This window comes from Fistularia commersonii, chromosome 28, assembly GCF_037954325.1.
Source record: "Fistularia commersonii isolate RoL2024-O1a breed Wild chromosome 28, RoL_Fcom_v1.0, whole genome shotgun sequence".
NCBI lineage: Eukaryota > Metazoa > Chordata > Actinopteri > Syngnathiformes > Fistulariidae > Fistularia > Fistularia commersonii.
The window spans coordinates 8,142,628-8,164,367 of NC_141311.1; the positions used below are offsets into that span (position 1 = coordinate 8,142,628).

Sequence of the window (21,740 nt, forward strand, 5' to 3'; positions counted from 1 at the left end):
TTGCACATCCAAACACAAATATTGATTAAAATCATCGGTGAACCTCTTTGGCGCCCATTTTTGGCCCAGAATTCGGCAAGGACGCATCTGGATATTCTTCCTCTCCTTGGGTGATGGCTGGCTTGAGTGACAGTGGCTCGGAATCAGTCTTTTTTTTTTATTCTTTTTAACACAATGTGGATCCTGTGAAGCAGCAGCCCAATGATAAGCAAGGAGGTGATAGGAAATACAGACAGTGTGCAAAGTCATCGCTATCTCAGTAATAAAAATATTTACTGAAGTATTTTTAAATGCATGCTCTACATGCACAGTAACTCATTGTTCACTCAGGGTAAACATTTTAAAATGTGACCCTCCATTCATTTATACACGATTTTGCACGTTAAATGTAGCCATTTTCACCAGACTGAAACCGCTGCCTGGTTCAAGTGTCTCTGTACGTGGCAAATGATATTTGCAGAAGTGTTTCCTTAAAGGGCATTTAGGAAAACTAACAAAACAAAAACAAGTCAAAGTAATTAGGAAAAAAACCTTAAATACCATGTGAAACAATCAAGCAACAATGTGCCGTTCAAAATTAAAGATGAGTGCCTTTTAGTTGCTGAATTAATCAAGATTTCCAGGCGCTCTTGAAAGTGCTGAAAAATTCGCAGTTGCCGACAAAATCTTTTTGCATTGGAAATTGTCTGCAGCACAAATCAAGCACAGGTGTATTTATTGGACCGTTTCATTATTATTATTATCACGTTGTGTAAGTCAAAGCTAAAAAGTAGCCAATCTTTAAGGTTTTCAGATATAATTCATTTTGAAATGTCAGGTGAAATGTGTATCATCGAGTTGGAAAAGAAAAATCCACACACATCCGCTGCCCAGTAAGGGGTGGTTGCTGGATCAAAAAAAAAAATTGAATCAGTTGTTTTGAAAAAATCTGCATACCAAAATTCTCCTAAAAGAAAACATGATATATTTTCCATATAACACAAAATACTTATCCTTACATGCATGGCGTTTTGAGCAAAAAATAGGCCCTTCCTCAGATGCTTTCCTGTTTATCAATTTATTTGTTATTCATTTTACACATATCTCTGGTAAGCATCTGAGGAAGAGCCTATGTTTTTTGCTCAAAACATCATGCATGCGAGAATAAGTATTTTGTGTTGTATGGAAAATAAATCGTCTTTTCTTTTTGGAGCCTTTTTTGGTGTGCGTTGTTTTTCAAAACTACTGAAATGTGTATCATCCTCTTTATTACCATGTGGGATTAGGAGATAAACACACACCGTATCATGTGACGAGTGATTTATCCATCTGTATTGATTTCTTTGGAGAGATTCTTCATCTCGTGGTAATTATTTACCCAAGGGTGTTACTTACACTGAAAACCCCTTTAGGTTAACACACCTCGCTGTGCAGTTTGGCTGTCCTCCAGCTCGTCCCTGTTACGGACAAGGGCCATTTGGAAAACTTTTAAAAAATGTATTTTTAGCATTCGTGAATACAAATGAGGTGAAATGAGCTTCCGCTGCCCCGGCTTTATATGATGTAATGTAGCGGAGTGGGGCATTCAAGCACTCTAAGCCTCTCACAGCAGCGCACACAGAGGCGGAGGCGTGCTTGGAATGCGGATCTGAAAGAGGAAAAAAAACAAAACAAAAAATAATAATAATTCCAGCTTCCCTCTGTCAGTGCATAGGCTATGCCACCTAAGGAAGTACGTGGTTTCTAAAGGGGAAAAACACTTAAGGGGTCCTTATGGATGAATCACCAGTTTCATGACTCATAATGTAAGAATAGGGCTCACATTGTTTCACCACATTATGGATTGTTTGTGTGTGGGTGTTCTATATGGGAAACCGTGTCAGTTGTGGGATGGACCAATGTCTCTGCGACGGGCTTTAAAAAAGCTGAAATTTAAAGCCTGGAAAAGCGGGCCTCTAAAAATGTTTATACGTATAATTAAATGAAATCTCATTTTATCTTTATTATTTGGTGTGCCAATTGCATTTGCAAATATTTGGGAAAATGTAAAAACAAATACATGTTTCAATAGTCACATTTCAAAATTCTAAATTTGTTCCTGTTTAATGGCTCTTTCATGGCTAAAACTGTTTTGACATTCTGAAGTGGAGGCTGCAGCTGTGTCGCGGCATGACGACTCTGTTTGCCTGCTTAAGGTCATTTTGAAACGCCGTGACCTGGCGATTCTTATTTTGCCATCCAGGCCAAGAAATGTTGGGCCCATGCACGGCTTCTTTTGTACATTCTTTCTGTGCTGACAGATGTAAACCATCAAATGGGATCATAAATATATGAGGAACTATATATGTGTATAGTGCATGATATACAGTACATCTAGATTTAAAAAGTCCTATGTATTGGAGGCATGAATAACTAAATGGATCACTTTTATGGAAAATGTAGTCATCAGAATTTTGCAGCCCCTTCGACTTTCACAATTTTATATTATGGATAAAAGAATATTGCACATCGAAAAATGGCAGAAAATTTAAGACAGATGAATTGGACTTTCATTTAATCCAGTTAAAGCCTTCTGGGAGTACTCCTGGCAATCAATTGTGTTAAGGACTGAGGGAAAGAATGAAGGAGCGAACCGGAACACAGCAGCTTGCTGTTCAAATTTGAAACTGAAAATAAAAAGAGGAGCCAAAAGAAACTGTAATTGGAACTAGAACCTGCAATGAACAGCAGGAAAAGTCACAATAGTGAACCTGACTAAGACTAAGACACAACTGAGATCCAACTGAAGTCACGATATAGAACAAGAGTGCTTGACAACATGAGGCCGGGCAGGAAGCTGATTGGAGGAGAGCTCCAGGAGAGCCAACGGCCGCAGACCAACACCGAGTGTTTGGCAAGACACGGGTGATCTCGAGAAAACCCAAAGCAAAACATAAGAGAGGAGAAGCCGAGTAGAGACGGGCATGAAACAAGAGAAGTTGTTTGTCAGAGTGAAATTGAAAATCCCTGGACTAAGAATGGTCATGGAAATGAAGAGAACTAAGAAGAGAACAGGGGCCTTGTTTACGCTGCTGGTCCAAAGCTTGATCTTTAGCAGGTCCAGGTTGACTTTTGACATTCTGGATGACAAAACAACCGCATAAAATCAAAGCTGCAAGGAGGCGTGATTCCAGACTGGGCTTATGCCAGGATGTTGTTGAGCAATGATCAAGGATTTCTTTGCAACGTGATCCATAAGTACAGCGTTAAAGCCAGACGTACCGAGCAGCTAATGACGCCAAGTGGTCAAGCTAAGTTAGCTAAGGCTCAGTTAGCACTGCACAAGAATGGAAGAAATCCCCAATAAGAACAAGTAGCTTTTTAGAAAGCAAGACGGCGGCTCTCCATTCCATGTGCTTGTGCTTGCTCAGTTTCTGATGCCGTCATTGTTACCATAGTAACCCTTTTTTTTATTCAGTCGGGGAGGTTGATATACAAAGCCGAAGATTTACTAGCTACATTTGACGTGAAGACAGACAATGATGTGCAACAGGAGCATCTGCCATGAACACAGGGTCTTAATAGATGAGGACCTCGACAATGCAAACAAACAAAAAAGGAGAAAAAAAAAGAAGAAGAAACAGACGCACTAAAACACAAATCAGTGGAAAATGAAAAATTCAAGTATGCAAACGGGACCGTGAACGTTGGTTCATTTATCACAGTTTATTACAATTTATTATCACCTGTTTTAAGTTAAAAACCATGTTCTCTTAGAAGTTATGTAAATCAGTCAATCTTTTGTGATTTATAAGTTTAACCTGCCTGTGCATTTGATTTTTTTTTGCACAAATCGGAACAAATTTGGATAAAATTTTCATCACAGATCAGCGTAAATCTTACCAGTATTTGAACCCGCGAATGTCTTTCTTTTGTCGAGCGGGAGCAGATACCATCAGTGAATCCTTACTCGCAGCACTGCAGCAATTCAGTCTGCTGGAAGCAACAACATGACTGTTCCCCCGGAAGTGTTGACGCACAACAGAATGAGAGGTGTGAAGCTCGACAAACAGCAGCAATAGCACAGTCGCGAGGGCTCTCCTGGCACTCCAGCGTCTTGTTTAATTATGAACACTTTAATTGAGTGAAGCTGCAGTCCAAAGAATAGAAGTGGATCCTTTTTTTGAGAACTTCATCCCTGCCCCTGAGCATTCATAAAGCAGTGTTACCAAAAAAAAGTGTCCTCACAACCTTTGAGGCAGAGCACCCATCAGTCTCGAGCTCCGAAAAGACAAACAGTGAATTTTGATTCATCCACTTTAATTTAATTGTGTGAATGTGGATTGGGCGAGGGCTTTGTAGAGTGTGAACTTCAACAAAGTCTGCGCATCCTGACTCATCAGGTTTTTGCTCTCATTACTCATCGCAGATGGAGCACGTCCCCCCCTATGACGTGGTTCCTTCCATGAGACCCATCATCCTAGTCGGGCCCTCGCTCAAAGGCTACGAGGTGAGGAGGCAAATGCGATACATGCGCTTCTTTAGCATCGAACTCACTGACATGTTTCCTGATGCTGAATCGTCCTTCTCAGGTGACAGACATGATGCAGAAAGCGCTTTTTGACTTTCTGAAACACAAGTTTGAGGGCAGGTAAGCATCACATCCACTGTCTTTGGAATGAGACGTGCCCGTCAGCTCACACACACTCTGTTCCCTTTTTCAGGATATCCATCACGCGGGTGACAGCCGACATCTCCCTGGCCAAACGCTCGGTCCTCAACAACCCCAGCAAACACACCATCATAGAGCGCTCCAGCACCCGCTCCAGCCTGGGTAAGACAAGGGCAGCAACGCTTGGCTAACAGGACTTCACCTCATCTGACAGCAAAGAAAACTGGATTATAAGGACATCCGCTGCAATAGAGATCAGCAAATTGAAAAATCCTTCCTTTTCATTCATTTCAGTTTGCTGAACATTCATTTAACTATCGCTCTTTATCTGTGTTTTGCCTCTATTTGGCCTTAGATCAGACCTGGGCATTTTACAGCCCGCATCCAGCCCATTTCGCTTTTTTATTCAGCCCGCCAAACAGTTTTCTTTGAAAATTTTATCAAGTATTTTCAATCAATATTGAATTTAGAAACTCATTATTATTTCCTTTTGTTTGATTTTTTTTATGGATGATTACATTTGAAACAATGTCAGTACATTTATATGATCATTAATGATTTTAAAGTTGAAATAAAATGCCCCCAAATTCAAATATTTAAATTGCAATTTTCATTTTGTTCAATTTACATTATACCTAATTAGCCCGTGTTTAAAAATTAAATATGAATTGTGGCCCGCCAGCCGAAATAATTGCTCACCCCTGCCTTAGTTAGATAGACAGATAAATTATCACATGGATTTCTCCTTGATTTAAATGACAAACTGACCTGCCATAGAATGACATCCCTTTTCATTATTCTCCCTGCGGTCTTAAAGTGCGTTTCTGCTCTCTGTAATTTGAGCCAATTCTGTGCACCACTCAGCAGCGATAGGAACTGTAGCAGAGGAGTTCCTGCTAGGTTTCCACAGAAATTAATACTAAAAATATGGAATAAGCAAAGTGAAGAGAGAGGGAGAAAATTACCCGAGGCGTTTGCCAGTCACTTTGTTCGGTGATGCTATTTGACAGTGACAGCATTTTCACACACAGATATTTACTTTCCAGATTGATGGTCACCGTATCGGGCTCATATCGCTCCCTGCTCCGATCACTGTCCCAGAAATGAGTTCTTTCACCTCCAATGGATACGTGCAGAATTTCCACGGTGTGGCGTATTAACAGATTCTGTTGTGTCCTGCAGAGGGCGCTGCTGCTCGACACAATGTTGCTTTAAGTCGCACTCGCAAATTGCAATGATAATGGATCTGCGTGCTGCTGGAACTGTGGATCCCAATAAAAAATTGCAAATTTTCACTTTGACAAACTTGTATGGTTTTAGTGAGTATGAAGGTGCAGACTGATGTTGTTGTTCATCATCCAAAGACCTGAAAGTGTCATTATTTTTCCCTGCCTGAGTCTGATCCCGCCTCCTCTCTCTCCTCATCCTGTCTCTCTGCCCTTCATCCACTTTTCCTCCCCTCCTTTGGCCTGTCCTTCTATCCCACCACCCATCTTCCTCCACTCTCTTTTTGATTCAGACGTACTGGGTACGTATGCGCCCCTTCCAACGCCCCGGCGAAGCATCTCTCCCTCCTCCCTCCCCTTCTTCTTCTTACTATACTCATCATCTGCTCATACGTCGTTTGTCTGCCTGTCTGCTTGCTCGTCAGCCTCTCCACTCATCATACTTCTGTGTGACAGCTTTTTGTCTCTAACAAAAGAAACTTGTTACGAAACCAAAGCAAGAGCAGATCTGTGGGAGGGCAGTAGCTGCTCTTCAACTGCAAACGGGAACACGTAGAGGGGAAAGCTGATACTTCCAGGCCGCTCTCGGCCCTCATGTTACTACTTTTGATGCAGCGTGTGCGCAGTCATACCAAAGTGCATCCTCTGACAGAGCTCGGGTGCGTTGAACTCAGCGTAGGTGGATTTTACCTCCGGCCACGGCACCGGAGCAGGTTCCTCGATGACGTCAAATCCAAATTTGTGCTGAGGTTAATGGAAATCTCGCCTGCTACTTGTCTGTATTAATTTAAGTTCATGCGTCTTATCGTGCTGCACGCCCTGTTTGGCCTCGAGTTTTAATTGTCTATCCTTCAGCCCCCTTGAGGCTGATAAAGCCGGGGCGGCGGGGCGCACGCCTCAGAGGTGCTGAGGTTCGATGAGACAAAGGTGATGGGACATTCTGGTCTCTGTTTTAATCTCCCCCTCCTTACATGTCAACAGGCTGATAAAAAAAGGGAACCATGCTTGAAACCCTTTGCAGTGGAAAGCTCTCGCTGGCTACCGTTGAAGGAGAATGAAAACAAAATGACCAAGTCGCCCACAGAACAGAAGTGGTTTCACCAGCCGTGTTTCACTGCACACAGTAACCTGTAACCGAAACTTAGCAAAAAAAAAAAAAAGAGATCTAATCCTGCATTTCATCTGTTCGATTAGGTTTTTTTTTTCTTTCTTTTTGCTTCTGTGCTATTGACATGGTGACAGATCGTATCCTTATTATCAGTTTTACCAAGTGCCACGGCATCTCATTCTTAAGTGCCCCCTTCGGTGACAAAAAAATAAAAATAACAACACTGAGTGACAATGGATAAAAGATCGGAAGCACGCAGTGAATTTTTTGGATCTCCTTCAGGTGGCAACAGAATGAGAATGCTGCACCGCTCCATTTAGCTGTGCATAAATGGAACTGATCTGACTCAATCCATACGCTTGGAACTCTAAATTTTGACTTGCATGATTTTGAACTAACATGCTGGTGACTTGAAGCAGGTTGGCTGGTCTTGTGTATCGTCTCTGGTTTATGTCATCGTTTCCGGTCTCACTGTTTTTTATTGTTGTTGGTTTCATCAGCGGAGGTGCAGAGCGAGATCGAGCGCATCTTTGAGCTGGCCCGCACCCTCCAGCTGGTGGCGTTGGACGCGGATACCATCAACCATCCCTCTCAGCTGGCTAAGACCTCGCTGGCCCCCATTATTGTCTATATCAAAATAGCATCACCTAAGGTAAGACACCAGATGAGCTTAAATGTTCCCTGGAGGATTTCCCCCTCTCAGCTCGTATGCACTGAAATTAAATGACCACTAAAGGAGTCCAGATTTATTTCTGCATGAAAATGGTTTAAAAAGACTTTTATCCCACACTGGTTGACCTGCATGTTGGCTCGCTCCTGTTCTTCCTGTCATCTGTTTTTGTCTATGGTGATTATATTTGTCAATCACAAGCTGAAAGAGTGAAATTCAACACAGCAACGATTTGGTCCCTTATATAATCAGACATATGAAGAGATAAGACACAGATGAGTTCAGGACCCCATGTCAACAAGCAGAGGGACTTGTCTTTTTCTCCAGAGCGCCTCTGTCTTTTTATTTTATTTTATTTTTTCAAAATGGTTGCAGATTATTCATACAGTTTTCCAAAAAGCACCGGTGCTGCCTTTTGTCTCCCGTTTTGAAGCTAGCCGTCATGGGGCTGCCTGAAAATGGGTCGACACTCGTCACCCTGGCAACCAGCAAAATGGAGAGGCACGTTCTTGCCTTATTTGTTTACATTTAATTGTGCAAGATGTCTGGTAGGACCTTTAATAGAAGCAAACAAACCAAACTGAGCGTTCAGGATGGTGCCTGAGGACACAAGACACCCGTGCACGGCACTTTCTTTCCCCTGAGGTCCTTCATCCCAGCCCTCAAACACCTCATTCCCTGAAAAAGAAGGTATACAGAGATGGACGTTTATAGATTTTTTTTTCATTTGGTATTATAGAAATAAATTCCATTCAACTCAATAAAATGTAGTTCTGAAGATCATTTTAGAGTCAGACTCTGTCTTCAATTCTTATTTTTCACTGAAAAAAATAATCACACAATGGCTGAAAATTTTTACAATGGTAATAAAGGCCTTAATCAAAAAAAAAAAAAGTACTTTTATGAGTCACACCTAGGCAAGCAGTACATCTTGTAGCCTGGTCAACTGTAAAGCCTCTACATAACATTTTCTAGGTTGTGTGTGGTTTTGTAATTAAAAAAAAAAAGTTTCAAAAGTCAATAGCTATTCTGAAGTTACTAGAGTTTTTGTAAGATGATGGGAAGTTCGGAAGGTACCCAGATATATTTTCCATATCCGAAGAAGGATGTTTTTTGACTTGGGGGATTTTTGTTGCATTTTTCTACATTTTCCAAAAACTCACTCGCTTAAATGCCATCCTTCAACTATGGCCAAATTATGAATGCCTCCTCTCCTGTGCCTCCAGGTCCTCCAGAGGCTCATCAAATCCCGAGGAAAGTCCCAAGCCAAACACCTAAATGTGCAGATGGTGGCAGCAGACAAGTTGGCTCAGTGTCCCCCCGTGAGTTTTTACCCTCAGGCTCTTTCCAAGAGCAGTCACAAAAACATGATTTAGGAAGCTAACAATCTTGGTTCAACTGAGACCAAAAGCACTTCATCTACCGGCAGGAACTCTTTGACATCATCCTGGATGAGAACCAGCTGGAGGATGCCTGCGAGCACCTGGCTGACTACCTAGAGGCGTACTGGAAGGCAACGCACCCTCCCAGCAGCAATCCACCAAACCCCCTGCTCAACCGCACAATGGCCACAGCAGCCCTGGCCGCTTCTCCTGAGCCCGTCTCCAACCTGCAGGTACAGGTGCTCACCTCCCTGCGCAGAAATATGGATCTTTGGCCTGACATGGACGGGCCTATAGCCAATGATGGGAAAGAGGAAGAACATGCTCTCTGAAGTCCAGCCAAGAGAGGGGGACTCGACTTTAACCTGCCCTGACGGCCTGATGTCTTTACCTGAAGGAAGAGCGCGTTAAACCCCTGGTTATGTTGTATATAGAAACACAGCACAGACACAGACGAAGACAACCGACATCTGACACAATCGCACAGCTCCACACAAAAAGAGGAGTTCAAGGCAACATCCCGAACTCTTCCTGCTAGTTTTAGAAAATTCATATGTGAATTAATCTAAATTTAAGTCAGCCTTTACTTCCCTGCACTATTAAAACTGAGAGCTGCTCACTGAACAACAGGGACAACCCATGAGGCACCTCTGCCCCGTAATGGCCCCCCTTCCTCGATTTCCCATAATGAAAAGAAGAAAAAAGATAACTCCGGCACCACCCAACCCTTTTTCCTCCAGAACTTTGTTTCTTCTCCGGGAGGCTGACATCGGTTTGCCGTCTTCAACCATGTTGCCATGGCACCACCCCTGAAAAACAGCAAGTCATGCCCGTCTCCTCAGACAGAGAAGCTTAGTTTGGTAGATGTTGTTGCTAACACGCTGCCGTATTCTGAGCAATTGTTTTGTTATGATTTAAACAGTAAAACGCTAAGCTAACAATGCCTTAATGCACAGATAACTGCTGGCTTTTCATCAGTTGCAAGGTTCTTCTACTGACCTGAGCCCCTCAGCCTGATCCCTTCATTAAAGATAACAAATACCCAAGCAAATGCAACTATATGCAGAACATGATTTTAATGTTGCGCTGCTTTTTTGTGCCATGAGCTCAGTCAGCCAGAAGGTGGCGCTGCTGTTATAGTAGGTGCTTAGTCTGCTTGTAGAATAACAGCTTGGGTGCATTTTTGTGTGTGTGTGTGTGTGTGTGTGTGTGTGTGTGTGTGCGTGTATGTGTGTGTGTGTGTGTGTGAGTGTGTGTGTGCGTGCGTGCGTGCGTGCGTGTGTAGTAGTTGTCATGATTCCATTAGTTAGTATCTTTGTGACTAACGAAGCAGCTGCTTTGGGTGTGTGGACTGTGGACTTTCTTCAGCAGGTGTTAGCGAATTTGCGTGCTATGTTTGCAAATTATAACAGCAGTGCCATTCGCCAACACTTTTTTTTAATGAAAGTTAAAACAGAGGAACTTTTAGCTCATTGTGTGTTTTTTGTCTCTTTCTCGTGTCCTGTGCTGTGTGACCTGCATCCTGCTAACCTTTTGACTCACCGCTGACGGACTGTTTTTTTTGCTTTGCTGTCTGTGTCTCTGCATGGTTGCTGTGTGGCATGGCTGCGACTGGCTGCAGGGGCCAAACCTGGTGCACGGTGAGCAGAAGCGCGAGGGGCCGCTGACAGAGTGCGGTGGGAGCGGCACTCTCCATGAATATCACACTGACCTGGGAGGAAAGCCCCAGCAGCAGCAGATGTACCTGCACTCCTCTCGCGGCCAGCTACGAGGGGGCGGTGGGCGGGGCCTGTCAAGGCAAGACACCTTTGACTCAGAGACCCAGGGCAGCCGGGATTCTGCGTACACTGAGGCAGGCGACTCGTGCATGGACATTGAGACTGACCCATACGAAGAGCCCGAGCCGTACCGAGGAGGCGGTGGAAGCCGCCTCCATCTCGCTCAGCATCACGGCCGGCAGGCCTCCTGGGAAGACGAGGGCGCCGAGCCAGACCAGGAAAACCTGAACCACCCCCCGATGCCGAGCCAGACGCAGCTGCACGGACGCGCCAAGCTGAGGGAGCGTTACTGCCAGGACCCTGCCGACACGGGGCCCAACATGAGCCGCAACAAGAACCAGGACGACTGGGGGCGGGATGTCTACATCCGCTGAGTGCCCATCAAAACCACGGAGGCAAGGACAAGGGACTGAGAGCAGAGGAAGGTTTCCGGAAGGGTTCAGATTCTGGGGCCATGCCGGTCAGGCTAACAAATTGATCTGTTTACATCCCAGTACAATGTAAAGAATACCGTACATAATTGCCAGATGCCATTCTCATCCACTTCTTCTCGCAATCTACTTTATTTATGTTTAGTTGGAACAATTTTGTTCTGTTTTATTTGTGTTCTATGTTAATACTGCATGAAAATATCATAGATTTCTGTAATGACAGCACGAGGACAGTGATTGTTTTGATTTCGAGCCTATGACTGTGATCTGTACAACTCTCCTTCAGTTGTAGAGTGTGAGGGCTGCTAGAGCTGTAGTCTGTCCCGATTTTCCTCTACAGTCTTAAACAGGGTCTAAAATCGCCGTCCCCTTGTACAGTGTCAGGGTTTTTCCTCACCACTATCTCACCTTTGGCTTTTGAATTTCGGGGGGGGGGACTGAGAGGCGCCTCTACTTATTTACAGAAGTGAAAGGGTCTTCACCTCCGCTTTTATCACCCAGACCTTAAAAAGAAAGCCGGTGAAGCAGTCGCCATACTTAAACACGTGAGATTTTACCGTTGCTGTTGTCACACCAGTGTTGGCTAGATAACGACAAAGAAGACACTCCAAAGACTTTTACTTCTTCCCTGACACGTGTCAGCATCTTCAACCAGCTCTACACGTCTGACTCGTCCTCTTCCTCCTCTTCCAGGCGGCCGACACTGCCTGCCGACCTCGCCACTTTTTTTCTTTTAATTTCCCCCAACGTGGTGCAGGTTCAGAGCACCGCTGAGGGTCATAGTTGTGTGAATGAAGCGTCTTGCCTTAGCCGTGCCCACCCTCCCAAACACGCTCATTTTGAGAGATCTCCAATCACAAGTGCCGGAATGTCTCGCCAAGCCATATCCACTGCTGCGGTGAGATGTCTTAATTCCTTACACTCACGCCATTTCTGTGTCTTTTTGTGCCCATTGCTCAAACACAAGACTTCTTTGCACCGGCTTAGTTGTTGGTTTGTTGTTTTTTTTTTTCTTGGGCTAATGGATAAATTACTCTAAAAAAGAATACTTGTGTGGTTAATCCCTCTCAAATAAATCTAGACAGCTCACTTGTCAGATATGAAATCCCACTCTCCATTTCTTCTAAATTAATGATTTTTTTTTTCTCCTGTGGACACTTGCAATTTTTTTTGTCTTTTTTTTAGTTTTCCGTTCTGGTGAGGTGGTGAGAGGTGTATCAGGCGGGGTGGGGTAGGATCAACTCTGGTCTTTACTCAGTCATCTATTTTGGCATATCTATGAATGTTTTTCCGGTTGGCTACTCTGCCCCACCCCTGTCTTCAGTTGGAAAAATTAATATTAAATTATCATAAGTAAATAATGTTATTGTTGCGTTCACGCAATTGTTAAAAAAAAAAATGAAATAACATGTATCATTGGTGCCTGACTGTAGCTACATTTTGCTTTTTCTGCCTTTCATTTTTAATCTGTGGATAAATTCGTATTTTAATTAAAAATGTAAGCAGAAAGTGCCGTTGTGTCACTTCATTCAGTATGTGTTGTGTTATCTCGGAGGGAATGTTGACATTGTTGACAAACCGCAAGCAACACAACATTATTCCGATGGGCCACAGGGACACCGTAATACTCATCAGCTAGAAATTAAGCACATTTTAATTCTCTCCTTAATGAGGGAATGTGAAAGGCCCTCTATGTGGGATTTTTACTCAGTGACTTGTATTCCCAACTTTTCCTCAATGTGTCACTTGAAATGCAAACCCTGTGAATCCACCACGGTGTTAACTGATTTCGAGGACATATAAGGTTAAACTATGTCACATTTACTTCTGAATGTATGAAGATTTATACAAGGTACAAACTTCAGGCATGACAGCAAACGCATATATTACATCACTGGTTTTGAGATGAGTGAAGAAAAAAGTAAGAGATAAGGCAGGAGAGGTCAGGACCATGGAGGGTGGGGGGGTAACTCTATTTCAAAATTCAAACATTTTAGATATTCATCAATACTCATTCAATGTTTGTGATCTTTCTCATTAGCCCTTAAACTGAACCTGAAGTAAAAAAATCCCAGCAAGATACTTGAAGGGGTCAAAGGTCACCGAAGGTCTGTCAATCTTCAGACAAGCACAGCGGAGTCAGCGAGCCACTTAGCTCTGTGACTCAAGGCAGTGAAAGCAAGGTTGGTCCTTCCTCATTTTAGTTCTCCTCCAGGTTACCTGACAGTCAACACCTTCCAAAATTTGCTCAAAAATCGACCTCAAACAACCTCTAGCTCCGTCTAATGGCATTCTTGTTCAGGCCCAACAGCAGTTTCACTTCATCTCCCCCTCCCCACTTTGCTTCTGTTCCTTAGATGTTACTTAAGTTCTTTGTTTGGAAGTGAGTGCATCTAATCTCACATATCTCGTTCCAAAGCATCTGTTGGTTTCACTCAGCTGCATTTTTTTTGCAGAACTCAAGAAAAGAAGTTGAGTCAGGAGAAAACATCTTGTCCCCCCCTCCCCCACACTTGAATGTTTTTATGTTGGGGGGGGGGATTCCTGAAGTAGGCAGTTTTGATTTCTGTTTCGGTTACGTCTTTGCAAAGATAGATCATAAGATAGTTTTAGTTCCCCTTTCCATACAGGGACCTGACGTATACGTCACCTTTTACGTCACAGCTCCGCTCCTCAGAAAACGCCCACAATGTGGTGCCTTCAGGTGTCACTCTGACGCTTCGATGAAAGCTTTATTCGGGGTTTGTTATCTTCCTGTGCGTTCTACGTGATAAAACAACGTTTATCACACATAGATCCCACTACGTTTGTCAGATTCTATTAACCTTCACATAACGATACATAAACCAGTTTAAAAACAATGCGGCAAATATTCATGTTTTTTTGTATCAAAGAATTCAACTTGCTTGACATGATGTCCATAGGTTTTACAAATGTACTTTAAATATAGCTGAATTTCTCAGATACCTGTTTAAAATTATACTTTGGGGGGAAATGTAAATAATTTGTTTCTGAATTATTACCTGAAAATGGACCAGAACTCTGAAAGCCGGAGAAAATATCACACATTTTTTTCAAAAGATGTTTTTCACAATACAAGCTTACTCTGTCAAGTTTGGAGTTAGATTGCTATTTTGATAATCAACATCACGTTCACTTTTTCATCAACACGCATAGTTCTGACATTCCTTGGCATTCCCTGAACGCAGCACCACTCCGCTGTGAGCGTATGACTCACCCCCGAGGCCCCGCCTACTACATTTGTCTACAACTATTTGAAACAGGCACACTGAGGAATCTGATACACCGGCAGGTAGAATTTACCGGATTCACGGTTTTCCTTTGTTTCTTTTTCTTGTTTAAACCTCCAAGCACACACCGGCCGGACATGGGGTTCCTCCTCACCAAGATGATGGCCGTGTTCGGCGAAAGAGGTAAATCTTCAGCTTATTTGCCATTTATATGGTCTTTTGAATCCATCTACCATCGGACTTGTCTTTTAAACGGTAGTAAAAATATCAAGTATTCGCGGGTATTACTTTTTTCCGATTCATCGTCGTTATCTTTCCTACGAGAAGTTGAATGATACTTGACTTGGGTCCATTGTCGGACAGGACAGGTATCACGGAAAATCAGTGACGTATCAGCTCAGAGTCCCGTAACTGTCCGCTTCCGGTCTGGGCCGGAAGTTGTTCTCTCGCCGGTGAAAGTCCCTGTGACAGCGTTCAGATGTCAGAATGTCCAATTAAAACTTAAAGCATTTGTCAAAGTGTTTTATGAAATGCCTGAATTTAATCCACACGTGGAGAAGTAATATAACATTTAGAAAGCGTTTGGAAGATCCTCCATGATTAAATGATTTTAAATATTCTCAATAGCTTGCTGCTTTAAGTATCTTTGCACTTTTATAGAATTAAATACATGTTGCTATTTGAGTTGATGCTGAGTTAAGACTATAAATCCTGTCGATACTCTAATATTGTTATTATTATAATTTCCTATCAATAACAGAAATGTGGAATTGTTTTTCTAATATCTTGGTGACCCTCTGTGAAGTGTCACCATGTGTATCACTGTTTGTGTTTGTTTCTGTTTATTCTGTAGTGTGTGCGTGTGCGTGCCGATGAGACTTGAGGTCCCAACATATAGTATCTTATGTATGTAATTATATCTTATCATTGATTATAACATTATTCTTTCCTCAGAACACAAAGTCATTGTTGTGGGTTTGGACAATGCTGGGAAGACGACCATCGTCTACCAATTGTGAGTGAAACACATGCACAACAAAGAGTAGCAGCATCAAGAGGTATTATCTGATTGACATTGCGTATATTGATGCTGCATCACTTCAAATATTTGCTCTATTCTCCCGTACACACACATACAGCCTGACAAAGGAGGCTGTTCATACATCCCCGACCATTGGCAGCAATGTCGAGCAGATCACCGTGCAGAACACGCATTTCTTGGTCTGGGACATCGGAGGCCAGTCGAGTCTCCGTGCAAGCTGGTACTCGTACTACTGCAACACAGAGGTGTGGACTCTTCTCAGTGCACCTTCTTCTTTTACCTAATGACACATATGAATGGGGGGTGAAATATCACTACACTTGGTTTAATGCATTTTGTGCTATTTGGACTTTGTATCCAAAAAGTGTAGAATACCAAAAGTAAGTGAAATAAAAATGGGTGGGAGCTGAAACCTTATCAATTTTAGCCTTCGATTATTGTCTGATTGATTATGAGCCTGTTCTCTAGCACAGTTACATAACTGTTTATAATGTCTTAAATGGGGCAAGTCGAGGTCATGTGTTCAGATAACATGTATGAATGTTCACTTGTGTTTTTTTTCTTTTTCTTTTAGATTGTCATCCTGGTGGTGGACAGCACTGATCGGGAGCGGCTCACACTGACCAAAGAAGAGCTGCACAAGATGCTCGCGCACGAGGTAAAGAGCCAGTGCTGTCCCTTGATGTTTGTCATAAATGTGTGTTCTCATTCTGGCTCTTGCAGCTAAAAGTCTGAGCTTCTCTGTGTGAAGCACCGTCCCATATTAAGAGGATAAGATAAAGTACCTCATTACCTGCTGAGAAGGCAACTTTTGAAAGACGACATATCAGTTGTTTTTTTTTTTTAGCTTCTGCACCCGTCCTGTATTTCAGTTGTTCTCTTCATGAGACAACATGAAAAATAAGGTAGTGAAAGCCGCGGCCTGTTTTGATTTTACTTGTTTTTTAAGTTCTGCCTTGACATGGAACCTTCACTGTAGGGTGAAACTGCTTGCCTGGTGGTTTCGTTCATCTCTAAGACTGGCAAAACTTACCTTTGTCACTGAACATGTGACAAGCAGACAGTCTGCTGACTAACACAACAGAACCCGATGGGGAAGTCTAGGCTTGATCATGAGTCACAGGAAAACTTCTGTGATCAGCTTTTCTGCTGACATCAGACTGTAAGTGTTCTTATTGAACAACAGTTGACTGTTTTCAACAGGATCTGCAGAGTGCTGCTGTTCTGGTCCTAGCTAACAAGCAGGATGTGAAGGGCTCCATGACCGCTGCAGAGATCTCCCAGTGCCTCACAATGGACTCCATCACCACACACTCCTGGCATGTCCAAGCCTGCTGCGCCCTGACGGGGGAGGGGTGGGTCTCCTTGGCACGCCACACATTCTCACTGTGTTCACCATCATTGCTGTGTTATAATTTAAAAAAAAATCTGAGACACAGCTGTCACATGTTTCAAAATGGTTTGTTGCTGGACAGACAAAAAAAAACCAAGACACTGTCACATAACGTTCACATTGTCTGAAGAAAACCGACAACATCATCTTCAATTATCAAGTTTTACTGTTTGGAGTATTCTATAGTAGCAGTTTTGCCTTTTCTCATCAGTTACAGCGTACATATAGGTTGTCACTGCTGTGCATGAAGAGGTGAGCAGCACTCAACAGTTACAAGGGGTTAGGGAGGTAAAGGCTGCAGTCTCTAAAGACCCCCCTTTTATCCAAAGAGTTGTGAATACTTTCTCCATCAAGCAAGACACTGAGCTCCTTTCACAATCACGTTTTCTGCCTGTTGTTCTGGACGGATGAAAATTTCGAAATAACTGAACATTAATCAGCCACGATGTATCCTTCAAACTCTAAAAGTGCTTCTCTCTCCCCCTTCCCGCCAGACTGCCTGCTAGTTTGGACTGGATGAAGAGTCGTGTTGCTGCAAACTGAGAAGTGCCCCTCTCTTAGTGAACCCTGGTGTTTCTGCAGAGGCCAAAGTCGCAGCTTATTTAAGGTGTTCTGGGTCAGGTTTGGACTAATGCCTGGACACGGCACATCTCACTCAGCTACATGTCTCTAAGGAGATGGTCTTTCCCTGGAAGATGGAACAAAGAAACCTGAACAGTCAGACTGACTCATTGAGACGAGCCAGGTATCAATAATCCAGTCTGGTTATTGATTTTTGTGTCTCGACAAATAATTTGTTTTTGGATTTTTTTCCTCGGCTGTGATAAGGGGATATTCCTGGTGAGGAAACATGTAGTTTATACATGCTAATGTAAAAAATCCTTTATGAACAGAAAAGCCACACGCCTGGATGTGGATGAGGACAACAGTCACAAACTTATTATGACTCTTGATTGAGTCAGCAAAGACTTGAATTTGCAATGAACCTGTTTGTCTTCTGCCACTGCAGTACGTCATTAGCAGTACTTCAGGTTGTCATCTTGCCCTACCCAAAACCGAAAGAAGCTTCATCGAGCAGAGCCAAGTCAATAGCATGCATCTAAAAGGCCTTAAGGTGAATTTAAAACGGCTGCCTAACAATTTAAGGCCCTCTTTGCACAACTGAAATCAGACACATAATACATGTGTGGGATCCACACCTAACAAACAGAATGTATAAAGTATTTTGTCTAAACAAGTAATGCAGTTTATATATGTGATTATATTTTACTAATTTATTTTTAAACCAAGCTCCTGAACTGCATTTACTGTATATTACAGTAATATTTCTGAAAGTCTAATCTTGCTGCTACAGATGAGCTATATTTACCTATTCTTGTATATACATTTTTAAATAAAAAATGAACTGTAGGAGTGAATGTGTCATTTCGTCTTTTCTTAATCGTTTCAAGAAATTATACACAAAGCACGACTCCTGTCAGAACAGAATTCGCAGAAAGGTCCTACATACTTGAAAAGCACAGATCAGAATGGACTGGAAAACATTATTTTGCTATGGATGAAACCACTGTGTGTGTGTCTGTGTGTATATGGGTTGTTCAGGTTTAATTTGTAGAAAACCAAACAAATTTTATCAGTGGCAGTGTAATAAAATGAAATTATTGACGGTAAGCATGGAATGATTTACATCTGCGAGGTCAGCGCATTTTGGTTTGACACCTGTTGTCGCAAAGGCTTTTTTGTAGCAATACTTTAAAACAATATGTTTATGTTTTCCTGAACAAAATTGTTTAATTTCATAAAGCTGAAGAATATAGTGAATTATAAGGTGAGATATGCCCTGAAGGCAGATTACCTTTCCATTTTTTAACTTAAAAAAAAAAAAAGAAAGCACTGGTGTATATATGTTTCTCATGTTCCATTGTCGTTAGCTTTCATAGTTACCTGGAAACAAAAATATATAGTATTGTCATATTGTTTGGTTTTTCAAAAAGTATGCCAGCACAGTGTCTTCTTTATGCCATGAATCAGTTTTCTCCACCTCTTAAAAATAGGTAATTATAGGGGGCATCCGGATTTGAACCGGAGACCTCTTGATCTGCAGTCAAATGCTCTACCACTGAGCTATACCCCCTATACCAGACAAAACCGGTATAAGCATATTCGTATCATGGCAAAACCACACGATGGCGCAGATTCTCGTTTCTGCTCATTCATTGTCACCTGAGCGACACACAGATACATGCTTCGATAACAAAAACATAGGTATATCTCGATATGTTTACTGGTTAAAACGAAGTGAAGTGATTCCAGTCGTTTCTTTCCATATTTATGAAAATGTGTGTATTTTGGCAGCGTTCAACAGCTGGGGAAGTTCCAAATGAGCGCACCAGGAAGTCAGAGGGTGAACTATCAGGCAAGTTACTGATGTTTAAATTGTACGTCAAATGCCACCGTTATACCGTTGTTTTCGTTTATCCCAGGAACCATTTCTTGAATTCCCACCTTAACATGCCTGTTTCGTATCTCTCAATAGCTAGCATCGTGTGCCTGCCCTGTTTTTGTGTCGCAAATATAATTCATTCAAGTCTCTTCCTGTGTTTCAAAACCAAATAGTCGGGCACAAGATGTCTCATAATTGAAAATAAACGGAGTCCTCCGCGTTCTTGCTGGAGGAGGCCTCCTCGGGTTTCCCCCTCAGACTTGGCTTTAAAAGAATTAGTAATGTCTGAAAGCTTCCCTCTCTTTTGCGTTTTGTTTTCAAGAAGCACAGAGAATCGACTGGTTCAATTAAACTTCAACTGAAGTCACAATACATGCTAAACTGTTAGCTAACTTTCAGTAGAAGTACAATGAAGGAGTAGGGACTCTGTGAAACATGTCTACGAAGTATGACAATAATATAACATTGAATTAATGCGCATGCAATATGCAGTAAATAATACCAAACTGCTTGAACTATGTCATCAGAAAACAGCAAACATGACAATCTTGAAAACAGTTGATGCCTGTTACTTATTTGCATGTTTCAAACACATCCTTTCTCCCTTGGAGTTTGCGCCGGCAGCTGTGACACTGTAAGTGTTTATGGTCTGAATTATGGGGACTGATTGCTTTTCCAGCTGTGAGTCCAGCAAATCCTCAGCTGCCATTTTCTCTGCCAAGGATTCCCTGTTTTCTCTAGAAGTGAGCGGGAGTGATGAAAGCAGCCACTCAGCGAGGTGCTGGAGTCCACCAAGGCGCTCGTAAAGCAGGACTGCTATCAATTTCATTCACCCCATTCAAATTGGGGTCGCACACAATTGCTGGGCATTTCAGCTGCGATGACACCACTTGCCACTGTTTCTGATACCAGTAATGCTATTGTTTGTGTGCAAACACAATACAGCAGAACCCAGCCTGGCAATGTTGAGGTTGATCCCCAATACCCAATGCCACTTTTTCTCTGTTCTTCCACTTGTGTCTGGCTGAGAGTGGAACCACACAGTTCATGTCCTGCAAACCTCCCGCAGTCCCTTTGTCTTTTGGAATGATGGGAAACAGAGGGTTTAATTTTTAGAAACCAAAATCCCCAGAGGAGGAGTAAATTGTACATTTAGGAAAATAGAGAGCACAACTCGATGCCCAAGCTGTTTGGCAATGGCATTGCTAGACTCCGTGGGCTCCAACGTCTCACCAGCTGATCTGTGTGTCTTTGTGATCACCATGGAGACAGAGGAGTGGGGAGGAGAGAGAGGGTGTAGTTAGAAACAGGGTGGTGTGTGCGAGCAGGATTCTGTGGCCGGTGCAAGAGAGATTCAGAGAGCGCTGCTTTGACAGAGAAAAGGGGGAGAAGACACAAGGAGCGGGGAGACACGGCTGTTTTTTTCATTTCTTTTTGTTTGTTTGTTTTTTCTTTCCACCTTTTGGTGTTTAAAAATGTGTCTCAGTTTGGTGATGCTGTCCCTTTGTCTCTTCCAAGCAGAGCTGGCAAGAGTTGGGGTACAGCAGACGACAGGTGAGCTGTGTCATCCTCTTTGTTCTGACTGCCTTCCAGCGTCTCCCCTCTGTCCCATCACCTCCTGTTTTTTCTATTTATCTGTCACATCTGAACCTCGGAGTCCAAGTTTTCACACTCTGTCCAAATATGATTTGCATGCTGATGTTTCACTGAATGGTTTCCAGAACCTTATACCCACTTTTCAAAATCTTGGAACTTTTATTTTAAATATCAGGCTTACTCAGCTTTCCAATGTTTCTAAATTGCATTACATTTATTGGCACTGCTGTAAAAAAGCTTGTTTTTTGTTTTCATCCCTTTTCCTGAGAGTCTTCCAACGACGCAAGGAAGTGCTATGAAAGCATAAGTTAATCATTTTCAATACTGAATTTTTCCTGTGAGAAGTCTTTTTTAACTTGAGTTCTCAAGATGTTCAGTTGAAGGTGGTCCAGGATTCTTAGAGAATTTGTGATAAAACAGAAACAAGATAAGGAAATGTAGCTTTCCAAACAAATGTAAGTCTTGGTAATGTAATATTGAAAAAGATGCGCAGAAAGAACAAAGACATGAATGCGATACATTAACTTGTGTAAAGAAAATTAGGGGCGAGTGCAATGCATTTATCAATTAAGGCAGAAAGTACATAATTACTTTTTTTCTTAGGGTTAAGTTTCACCTTTTTAAAATTATTTTTAAACACAGAATATTTTGTTTTCTGTATTATAATTGTTTATATTTTTGTCCTGCTCCAACTTGTGTCTTTTTTTAATGATGTTTCTGGCCAATGAAAAACCTTTTCTCTTCACTTTTAATGTTTTTAAATGAGATCTTTAAAATGGAATTTCTTCAA

At 42.3% G+C, this 21,740-nt stretch overlaps 2 protein-coding genes and 1 non-coding gene across 5 annotated transcripts in view; 2 read left to right on the top strand and 1 right to left on the bottom strand.

The window, feature by feature from the left end:
- cacnb1 (calcium channel, voltage-dependent, beta 1 subunit) overlaps window positions 1-11,757 on the top strand; it is a 34,003-nt gene extending 22,246 nt beyond the window's left edge. For all 3 annotated transcript variants that reach the window (XM_086176164.1, XM_086176165.1, XM_086176166.1), the window contains 7 exons: window positions 4,388-4,468; window positions 4,551-4,609; window positions 4,683-4,792; window positions 7,465-7,616; window positions 8,861-8,956; window positions 9,064-9,249; window positions 10,638-11,757. In XM_086176164.1, the coding sequence (XP_086032290.1) occupies window positions 4,388-4,468; window positions 4,551-4,609; window positions 4,683-4,792; window positions 7,465-7,616; window positions 8,861-8,956; window positions 9,064-9,249; window positions 10,638-11,168 (1,215 nt within the window). In that variant the 3' untranslated portion in view covers window positions 11,169-11,757. The remainder of the gene's footprint in view (window positions 1-4,387; window positions 4,469-4,550; window positions 4,610-4,682; window positions 4,793-7,464; window positions 7,617-8,860; window positions 8,957-9,063; window positions 9,250-10,637) is intronic.
- Window positions 11,758-14,509: 2,752 nt separating this feature from the next.
- arl5c (ADP-ribosylation factor-like 5C) lies at window positions 14,510-18,321 on the top strand. The gene is made up of 6 exons (XM_086176187.1): window positions 14,510-14,659; window positions 15,431-15,491; window positions 15,616-15,763; window positions 16,093-16,176; window positions 16,722-16,873; window positions 17,406-18,321. The coding sequence occupies exons 1-6, from the start codon at window positions 14,614-14,616 to the stop codon at window positions 17,452-17,454; spliced, it is 540 nt and encodes a 179-aa protein (XP_086032313.1). The 5' UTR covers window positions 14,510-14,613; the 3' UTR covers window positions 17,455-18,321.
- Window positions 18,322-18,973: 652 nt separating this feature from the next.
- Window positions 18,974-19,045, bottom strand: trnac-gca (transfer RNA cysteine (anticodon GCA)). The gene has a single exon. It is a non-coding gene; the product is annotated as a tRNA-Cys (tRNA).
- Between the last annotated feature and the right edge of the window lie 2,695 nt (window positions 19,046-21,740).